General features: G+C 36.3%; 1 protein-coding gene across 1 annotated transcript; it reads right to left on the reverse strand.

The window, feature by feature from the left end:
- Nucleotides 1–4,191: 4,191 nt before the first annotated feature.
- LOC128639168 (apolipoprotein A-IV) lies at nt 4,192–10,341 on the reverse strand. The gene is made up of 4 exons (XM_053691384.1): nt 10,308–10,341; nt 7,388–7,458; nt 6,173–6,299; nt 4,192–5,732 (listed from the first exon to the last, which is right to left on the reverse strand). The coding sequence occupies exons 2-4, from the start codon at nt 7,428–7,430 to the stop codon at nt 4,805–4,807; spliced, it is 1,098 nt and encodes a 365-aa protein (XP_053547359.1). The 5' UTR covers nt 7,431–7,458; nt 10,308–10,341; the 3' UTR covers nt 4,192–4,804.
- Between the last annotated feature and the right edge of the window lie 342 nt (nt 10,342–10,683).

A 10,683-nucleotide genomic window follows, 5' to 3' on the forward strand; every position in this document is an offset into this window, starting at 1 on the left:
TAAACATTCAATTAAAACAAAAAGCTTTAAATCAAACATAACAAAGAAAGATTATAAAATTAAGGAAACCATCAGGTGTATGGACACGAACGTTATCTATCTTATTACATGCAAAAAATGTGAAAAACAGTATGTAGGAGAGACAGAGAGAACACTAAGGGAAAGAATTAGGGAACACCTAAACTCCATAGAAAATTCGGAAAAGGAACGCAATAAAGATCTACCTATCGCGAAACATTTTAGGATGTGTTGCAATAACAATTTGAAATATTTTAACTTCACAGCGATAACTAAATTAAAAGAAAAAAAGAGGGGTGGTAATTTATCCGATGCACTCCTGCAAAAAGAAGCCAAATGGATATTTGAATTACAAACCCTAAAGCCTAAAGGGTTAAACTTAGATTTTAACCTGAACTGCTTCTTAAAAACCTAAATAAAATCAAAATATATTTAAAATTATATCAAAATGTAGTACCTTCTATAAAAATAGAAGCTGGAAATTCTAGAGAAAAGTTATATACAAATCAGTATAAACTGTATTACATTAGTGAAATTATCCCAATCCTTTTTAAAAAACTTTTTTTCAAATTTTATCATATATATATTGTTTTCACCACCTTTTTTCCACAAATTTAGACCATTGTGTAGCATTTAGTCCTTACCAAGGACATCTCTGAATTCCAACCTAAATATCTCTACAATTGAGACTAGTTTTTCAAAAATAAACTTTTTTTTTTTTTTTTTTATCATCTTAGATCTTGTATCAACGTTTGTTGAAAATATCTCTTACAATCTTATATAATTAATCAAATTTTAGTTTTCAGAGAGATACTTGTTTATGACTAATTCCAACCTCAATATCTTAAATGTTTAGTTTAACAAAATTAAGTTTTTTTTTTTTTTTCATCTTAGTTCTTTTATCAACGTTTGTTGAAAATATCTCTCATAATCTTATACAATCATTCAATTTTAAATCTCAGAGAAATACATGTTTATGACTAATTATTAGAACTTACCAAATATACAATATCTGAATATACATAAATTCAAGAAATATAATGTTTATAAATGTTTAACAAACATTTCTGAGCCAATTAGACACATATTGGCTGAAGCCAATTAGACACACATTGGCTGAAATTCCTAACCAATTGAAATGGAAGGAGGGCTATTTAAAGCCATAGGATTCAAAGGAGATCAAGCTTGACAAAGGCTGAAGTAATTTCAGCGGAAACGCGTTGCGGATCTCCTAGTGTGCATCAAGAGGAAGAAAAGAAAGGATCAGCTGTAGAGCCGGCACCCCACAGCTCAAACCAGACACTCCCATAATACTAAGCTAATCAGCGCCCTAACCGGTATAGGCGAGAACTGAGCAAGAGACAGAAGTGTTTGTAGCTGGGGTTTACAGCGCGGCTTCAAGATCAGCAAAAACAGTTACACTGCTTGTCTTATTTTGGAGGCATTTTCTTCTAAAAGGTGACATCGGACAAAGAAGACAGCTCATTCCATTCTAAGAGCTGAACTTAAAAGGATCACTTAAACAGGTACCTGTAGTTTCTAGTGGATCCATTAGAGCACTAAAAAACACTGTGCTACACTAAAGGAATCACGGATACCAGTAAATCACTCATATTCATCTGCACCTTTGTGGACATTTTACTGATATGCTGACTTAGCCATATTTAACGGAAGCTATTTGGTTTATGCACTTAGCGCACATACTCTTAGATTATCAGTAGATAATTTGATGATAGATATTGTGTTACAAATTGCTTGATATTCTGATACATACAGTTCTAGTTGCTTACATTAGTAACCTACAATATATGTGTAATTTTCCTTGTGTAAATGCTTTTATAGATTACTCACATTTTAATAGAGATTGGCCAATCACATATTTTATTGTCTGAATTCTTGCATAAGGTTTAATTTATACCTAGGAGATTTTCATCTCATGTTATACATATTTTTATTTTTAGGTTCTTTTTGTGACATTTGTTGAAGAATAAATTATTTTTTATATAAACACTAAATTGCATGCTCTCTTTTTCTTGGGTATATTTTGCCTGTACTGGCGCTTTAGATTTTAATTGTTCTCTGTTGTCCTTTCCCCTGGGGATTTAGGAGAAATATCCCCTTAAATCTTAAAGCATATATACCCTAACCTTTGCACAGTCTGTATAACCTTTTGTAGATTATCAAAGGTTATATGGTGCAATAGGAGAAGTTATAGGGAGGGTTATATGGTGCAATAGGAGGAGTTATGGGGAGGGTTATATAGCACAATAGGAGGAGTTATAGGGAGTGATATATGATGTGGTAGGAGGAGTTAGAGGAAGAGTTATATGGTGCAATAGGAGGAGTTATAGGAAGGGTTATATAGCGCAATAGGAGGAGTTATAGGGAGGGATATATGATGCAGTAGGAGGAGTTATAGGAAGGGTTATATGGAGCATTAGGAGGAGTTATGGGGAGGGTTATATGGTGCAATAGGAGGAGTTATAGGAAGGGTTTTATAGCACAATAGGAGGAGTTATAGGGAGGGATATATGATGCAGTAGGAGGAGTTATAGGAAGGGTTATAAGGAGCATTAGGAGGAGTTATGGGGAGGGTTATATGGTGCAATAGGAGGAGTTATAGGAAGGGTTTTATAGCGCAATAGGAGGAGTTATAGGGAGGGATATATGATGCAGTAGGAGGAGTTATAGGAAGGGTTATATGGAGCATTAGGAGGAGTTATGGGGAGGGTTATATGGTGCAATAGGAGGAGTTATAGGAAGGGTTTTATAGCGCAATAGGTGGAGTTATAGGGAGGGATATATGATGCAGTAGGAGGAGTTATAGGAAGGGTTATAAGGAGCATTAGGAGGAGTTATGGGGAGGGTTATATGGTGCATGTGATGGGAGTCACCATGATATTGGGGCCTGTTACAGAACACTCTTTGGACAGAGGGTACATCGGCTGAAGGATACCCAGAGACTGCATAGAAATGTGGAATTTTATGTGCCGGACACCCCATGTACTTTCATAACTTTGTCTTATGTCTACATCACCCTTTATTTATAGATACAGGATGGGTACAGGGTGTGAGTGCCCATAGTGGGAGCAATTGTGACTCTATAAACCAAGTGGGCATAAAGGACTTAATATTTAATAAGAGCCGTTTTTAATGTTTTCTAATGAGAGATGTTTTATTTACGCTTCAGATCTGATTGTGTCTCAGGAGTCTGTTTGGGTAACCTGATTAGTGTTAAGTGTGTTCCTGTGTGATTATGTTAACGAGACTGCCCAAAATCAGATTGTCTGAGTAAACTTCCCCCCAGTTAATTAAGTTGATATGTTAAACTGTTTTTACCTGTGAATAGACAATTGTTAATAGGTGTGATGTGTTGTTGATATGTATGTTTTACTGTTTAACCAATTCCCTCTGTATCCTGAAGCTCTGTGTCTCTGGAATGTCAGGGTGGATAAATATGTGTGTTGCTTAATAAAGAGTTAATTTTGCATCAGAAACCTGAGTGTTGCATCAGTTTTGTTCACCTCCCTAACTTTAGACTGCTGTCAAAGGGGGATACCAGGAGCTAGTTGTCTGGATAAAGGACAAGGGAATTGTTCTGATGGATGTACCTAGTCGGGGTACCAGGTGGTCCGTCACAGTGCAATAAGAGCAGTTATAGGGAAGGTTATATGGTGCAATATGAGGAGTTATAAGAGGGTTATATAATGCAATAGGAGGAGTTATAGAGAGGATTATATTCGCAATAGGAGGAGTTATAAGGGTGCAATAGGAGGAGTTATGGTGAAGATTATATGGTGCAATAGGAGGAGTTATGGGGAAGGGTTATATGGTGCAATAGGAGATATAGGGAGGGTTATATGGTGCAATAGGAGGAGTTATATGGAGGGTTATATGGTACAGTAGGAGGAGTTATGGGGAAGGTTATATGGTGCAATAGGAGGAGTTATAGGAAGGGTTATATGGATCATTATGAAGAAGTATGGGTCAGATTATGGTTATAAGAGCAAATAAATATTAGGGCACATGTTTTCTGTGCTTCAGTAGTTTTCAATGTTCTGCTGAGAATAAGAAGCAATTCTATAAATATATGTATTTACTAAATCTGCTTTCTGAATCAGTTTGAGAGAAAACAAGATAATAATAACACTTATGTAAAGAGGACACCAAGTGCATTGCTGAGTTGCATTTTATTGAAGAGCATAAAAGAGAAACTTTTCACATCCATATGGGCAAACAGCATAGTACCAAGTGGGCTGACAAGAGCCAAAATAGCAGAAATAGTAATTAGCTAACATTAATTAAGTAATAGCAAAATAACATAATGTTTAGATTCTGCTTTTCTTCTCCATAACCAGATGATATGAACAGGCTAAAGCGTATGACTTTAGCAGAGAATGTGACATCACATGATGTTGACCAGTACTTCCTCATGGCTGTGTAACAAACCTCAGGAGTTGTGCTCTCTGTGCCACATTCACAAGCAGTTTTTTGTTTTGAGAGACACTTCAGCAGTTTGTTGCTAGAGTAATAATTACTAGGTATTATGTTTAACCTCAGTATTTCTTACAGTTGGATATAATGTATAGATTAAGTCACATGTCAGAGTCGTGTGAGATGAGATGTATAGTAAGTGACAAAAGTCAGGGTTAAGTAGAATAAGATGGTGAGGCTACAGTAAGTGACAGGCCAGGGTTGTGTGAGATGTGATGTGCACAAGGACTACAGGTCAGGGTACAATGGAATGACCCATTTGATTGTGATGACACATTAGGATGAGGGAGCTTCACATTTCAGAGGGGACACCCTGGTTGATGAAGGTGCTGATTTTTTCCTGCACGTCCTTCTCCAGGAACTCCAGCTGGTCTTGTACCCCCACAGTGTACTGTCCCAGTTTTTGTCTCATCTCCTCCAGCCTCTGCACCACAGCCTTGTTCAGGTTCTCTCCATAGGGCGCTACTGTGTTCTTGTAATCTGAGAGTGTTTGCTCCATGCGTTGGCTCAGATCGGTCAGGTAGGGCTCCAGATTGTGCCTGGCATCCTTTATGTTTCCTTGCAATTTCTCCCTCAGCTCCTCTGCATAGGGGCTCAGCTGGCTCTTCAGCTGCTCAGTGTTCTCGCTGATCTTGCTCTTCATATCATTGACACTCTTCTTCATTTGAAAGGCCATGTTATCAATCTGCTTGCCAAGCTTCTCTTGCACATCCTCAGCATAAGGGGTCAGACTGCGGTGCATTTCCTGTACCTGCTGATCAATCTTTTCCTTGATCTCCTGGGTGTAGGGCTCCACGTTCTGCTCTAGGTATTTCACACTAGCCTCTATCCTGTCCTGAAGTTCCTGTGAATAAGGTCTCAGTGATGTCTGCACATTGCCAGCGCTTTCACGGATTTTAGTGTTTAGATCCTTTGTGACATCTTTTAGGTGCTGACCAACTTTCTGAGTGTTCTTCTCCAGCTGACTACGAAGTTCTTCAGCATAGGGAGTCAACTTGAGTTGCATCTCCTCCACATTCCTGCTCAACTGCTTGTGCACTTCATCTGCATAAGGTGAAAGCTTCAACCTCAGTTCCTCCAGCTCCTGGCGGATCTCCTCTCGCAATTTCTCAGAGTCCTGTGTCAACTTACTTTGAAGTTGCTGGGCAAAGGGAAGGAGCTGTTGCTGTAGATCACCGGCATAGAGGTTTACAGATTGCAAGTTCTCCTGAATCAGTGCACTATATACAAAATAAAGCAGTTAATACTCATATATCATTGAGACACTAAGAAATAGACAAGTTGCACATTACTGAGATATAGATGAGTTGCACATTACTTAGACACAGAGAAGTTGTACATCACTGAGACTTAGACAAGTTGCACATCACTGAGACATAGAGAAGCTACACATCACTGAGCAGCAAGGTTTTAACTATCAGGCCCAAAGAAAGATAAGTTGTACATCACTGGGAGTAAGAGAGACAAGTTACACGTCACTCAGACATGCAGAGGAACATTACATTTCACCGGGTGATACATCAGTCACACCTCACAGAGAAAGCTAGGTTACTAACACCTCATTAGAGCTAGAGAGATGAGTTACACTGACAGTTACATATTAATATGATAAGTAAAAACTCACTACATGCCCAATATGCTCCCTCTTCTTTGTACTCACTTGAGTTTATTACTGATATCAGACTGCTGGATCTGCTCCACTGTATCCTTGGCATCATTGGTCAGTTGAGTAAAGTAATTCCAGAAAGCAGTTGCCACCTGGTCAGCACTGACATCAGCCTGACAGCCTGATAAAAGAAGATTCATTGTTACCTTAAGACACCCAGACCATTTGCCTGCTATAAGAAGGATCACAACATATTGACGACATTGTCACAGCAAATAATACTACTGAATTGGTGGTCATTTATGTCCTTAATTCCATTTTGCCCTGACTATATTCCACTGATTTATTACTACAAATAATGAAATATCACAGCTGTGAGATCTTAGATGTTACAATATTCTATAGGCTCTATATTACTGCATACATAATGTGTTCAAGAGAACGATGCAACCTATTAAGAAGCAACACCTTTAAGCTTGCTCTGTCACACAGTATCACCAACTCTAAAGATAAACCAAACATTCACCTAGACCTAAGCATAATCCTAAGCCAACCTCAAACCCAAACTATAAAATGAATCCAAACCTAAACTCCAATCCTAACTCCAGCCTTAAAACTATAGTATCTGTAGCCCTGGTCCTGAGCATAGAGCTATATCCCTTACCCTATATCTATACCTAATTCTAAGCCTATACCGAATCCTAACCCAACCCTAGAAATAGCCTTAAAGGGATATGAAACTCAAAAATTTTCTTTCATGATTCAGATACAGAATTAAATTGTAAACAACTTTACAATGGGTTTTTATTATCTAATTTGCATTGTTCTCTTGCTATCCTTTGTTTCAAAGCATTGATAGATAGGCTCAGGAGCAGCAAAGCACTACTAGAAGCTAGCTGTGGATTGGTGGCTGCACATATATGCCTCTGGGCTTATCTGATGTGTTCAGCTAGCTCCCAGTAGTGCATTGCTGCTTTTCAACAAAGGATACAAAGAGGACAAAGTAAATTTGATTCTTGAAGTAAATTGGAAAGTCGTTTAAAAATTGTTTGCTTTACCTAAATCATGAAAGAAAAATTTTGGGGTTCACATCCCTTTAAGCCAAACTCTAAATTCACTACAATAATATAGTTAGACTTATATAAACTGTCTCAATATTACATTTATAGTTCTTGTGACATTGTTTAATCATGGTGAGGCCTTCCCTGTAACCTATTTCTCTACTACTGTTGCCTTAACCCTCACACTGCTGGTGTTTATCTTACTCACCTGTGATGGCGCAGACAATCAATACAAGAGCTATGATCTTCATTGTGGTGAGTCTTTAGAACTGTCAGTCTCTGTATGGAAGAAAAGTAACTTCATGACATGGAGTAACAACCTCTTACTGCCACAAAAGAGAGTACAAAGGCACCACAACGGCAGTCTCATCATAATCTCATAATCAATATAATAGGGTAGGTACTGGATTAACCCTACCTTATATAAAAGTGTGTTTTTGGAGGGGGTTGTGCTTAGCATTGGTTTAAACACAAATGAAGCCTACTGCCCTCTGGGATGTTGCTCAAACAGTATAGGTGCGGCCTCAATGTGGGACTAAAGTGTGATCATTTAAATGTACCATATGATCATCTAACTGTACCATGTGATTATCTAATAGTACCACTTGATCATGTAAATGTAGCATGTGATCATGTAAATGTACTATATGTTCATCTAACTGTACCATGAAGATCATCCAAATGTACCATGTGATCATCTAATTGTACCATGTGATTATCTTACTATTCCATGTGATTAACGCAATGTACCATGAAGATCATCCAAATGTACCATGTGATCATCTAATTGTACCATGTGATCATCTAAATGTACCATGTGATTATCTAAGTGTACCATGTGATCACCTAAATGTACCATGTGATCATCTAAATGTAAAAATGTGTATCTAAATGTATCATGTGATAATATTTGGAGGTCATTTATGTCCCTCTTTCCATCTACCTGAATATCTTAATGTACGAAGTAATAATATAAATGTACCATGTGATGATCTAAATATAAAAATTAGTATCTAAATGTATCATGTGATAATCTAAATGTACCATCTGATTATCTTAACGTACCAAGTAATAATATATATGTACCATGTGATCATCTAAATGTACTATGTGATCATCTAAATGAAAAAATTGTATCTAAATGTATCATGTGATAATCTAAATGTACCATCTGATTATCTTAATGTACCAAGTGATAATCTAAATGTACAAAGTAATAATATAAATGTACCATGTGATAATATAAATGTACTATGTGATCATCCAAATGTACAAAGTAATAATATAAATGTACCATGTGATAATTAAAATGTACCATGTGATTAAAAGAAATGGTTTTGATTGGGGATGGGAAATAGTTAATCCCTTAATAAAATTAGCCAATGCAGGGATTTCTTCTATATCCCCGTGGTATAGACTTATTATAAATCAGGAAGGCAGATATAATCTAGATCTTCTGCTAGAAAAATGGTCTGCTGATATCTCAACTAAGGAAAGAAGAATAGAAACTATTAGAGAATTTCTGAGTAGAATTGAAAAAGTAACCCTCTCCACAAGATGGAGGGAAATACATCTTAAACTTCTGTATAGAACATATTATACTCCAAAAAGAGGGGCAGCTTGGGGAAATGTACAATTTACTGAATGTCCAAAATGCAGATTCCCGGCAGCAGATCTAATATATCTTATATGGTCCTGCCCAATTATTAGACAGTTTTGGTACAAACTTGAATTTTGGTTGAAGAAGTGGATTAATAGAGATATTAAGCTAGATTTGGATCGGAATGAAGAAGTAGGGAAGGAATGGAGGTTTGTAAATGCAGCTATTCTATCGATTAGAAATATAATACTTAGTAACTGGAAAAATAAACAAAAAATTAAATTTGAAGAGTGGAAAAATTATATTATTAAACAAATATTCATAGAACAATATGATACCTCCCGATATAATGAAACTGAAGTACAGAATTTTTTCAGAAAATGGTTAATATTCATACGATCACTTCCTGAATATTCACAAAAGCAACTTGTATATCCATTTAGAAATACGGAGACTCTAGTTAATATAAATTTGAAGAATGAGAGCTATAGATAGAGGCGTGATGGGGGGGGGGGGAGAGGTAGGAGGGGAGGGAAATTATTATGTTGTTTTTTTGTTGTTGTTTTTTTCTTCTTTTTTGTGTGTAGGTATATTTTTGTATTTGTTCCGGTATTTGTAACTTATAAAAATTCCAAATATGGGACATATATGTTATAATTGGAATTTGAAAGCAAAAGCTGATCAAAGCATAATTTGTATTATGTTGGAAATAATTATATATAGGTTTGTGTATTGAAAAGTGTTTATTATATTATATTATATAATTATTAATTTACAACACTTTACGCTAATTGTTTGATGCATGGTCTACTCCAATGTGATTTGCTTTTTTGGTACCCATTGAGGGATATAAATAAATAAAAATTAAACAATTAAACAAAGGAAAAACACAGCTGAAGTATGATTACTGGGCAAGTTTGACCCCTATATAGGGCCAACCGATTTGCTTTTAATGTTATTTGTCCTATGAAAAATCGCGTGTAATTGCGCTCACAAATATGTCAAAAGAAAACTGTGTTACTGTATGGTTTTGTATGATCATTATTAATAAAAAAAATTATTAAAAAAAAAAAAAATTAAACAAAAATGTACCATGTGATAATATAAATGTACCATGTGATCATCTAAATGTACCAAGTAATAATATAAATGTACCATGTGATAATTTAAATATACCATGTGATAATCTAAATGTACCATGTGATCATCTAAATGTACCATGTAATAATCTAAATGTACTATGTGATCATCTAAATGTACCATGTGATCATCTAAATGTATCATGTGATCATGTAAAATGTACCATGTGACAATCTAAATGTGCCATGTGATCATCTTACATGTACCATGTGATAATATAAATGTACCATATGATAACCTAAATGTACCATGTGATCTCCTTACAGCCTGTAGCAGTCTCATAAGGTTCTTGCTGACATTTGTTGTAGCCAGAAGTCATTAGACTGCACTGTGACTGTCATCCTAACATAATCCCTGTTTGTCACCGTTGCTTTGTGCTGCATCTTACCTGAGTCCTGTGCCGTCTGACTGTGACAATCACACTGCAGTGTGACACTATTTATAGCAGCTTTGGGAAGACTCCTGGACTTTAGCTAACTTTACAACGTGGACCTTGTGACGTGTCATGTTTTGCAGATTATGACCTCAGCGAGACTGTGTCAGTTAGTCACATTCTTGAGTTAGTCAACAGCTGATTGTAGCAAATCTGAGCAAGTTATTTCATTTGTCTCCCAGTTATACAGGTCACAAGAGTCACAACGCCAAACAGAAACAATGAAAACTGTGTATCTGCCACTATCTAGAGACCCTCATCATATACTCCAATAGCCATTAGCTCCCTCCTGTCTATGTTAGTGTCAACCTTTATGGGAAGGACAGACCGA

This window comes from Bombina bombina, chromosome 8 (assembly GCF_027579735.1).
Source record: "Bombina bombina isolate aBomBom1 chromosome 8, aBomBom1.pri, whole genome shotgun sequence".
Taxonomy (NCBI): domain Eukaryota; kingdom Metazoa; phylum Chordata; class Amphibia; order Anura; family Bombinatoridae; genus Bombina; species Bombina bombina.

What these genes read in the sequence shown, in the direction of transcription:
- LOC128639168 (XM_053691384.1), bottom strand. Translation starts at nt 7,430, where the DNA reads ATGAAGATCATAGCTCTTGTATTGATTGTCTGCGCCATCACAG. An exon ending in GATTGTCTGCGCCATCACAG is followed by an intron (nt 6,300 to 7,387) that starts GTGAGTAAGATA and finishes TTCTTTTATCAG; the next exon opens with GCTGTCAGGCTGATGTCAGT. An exon ending in GATATCAGTAATAAACTCAA is followed by an intron (nt 5,733 to 6,172) that starts GTGAGTACAAAG and finishes TTTTGTATATAG; the next exon opens with TGCACTGATTCAGGAGAACT.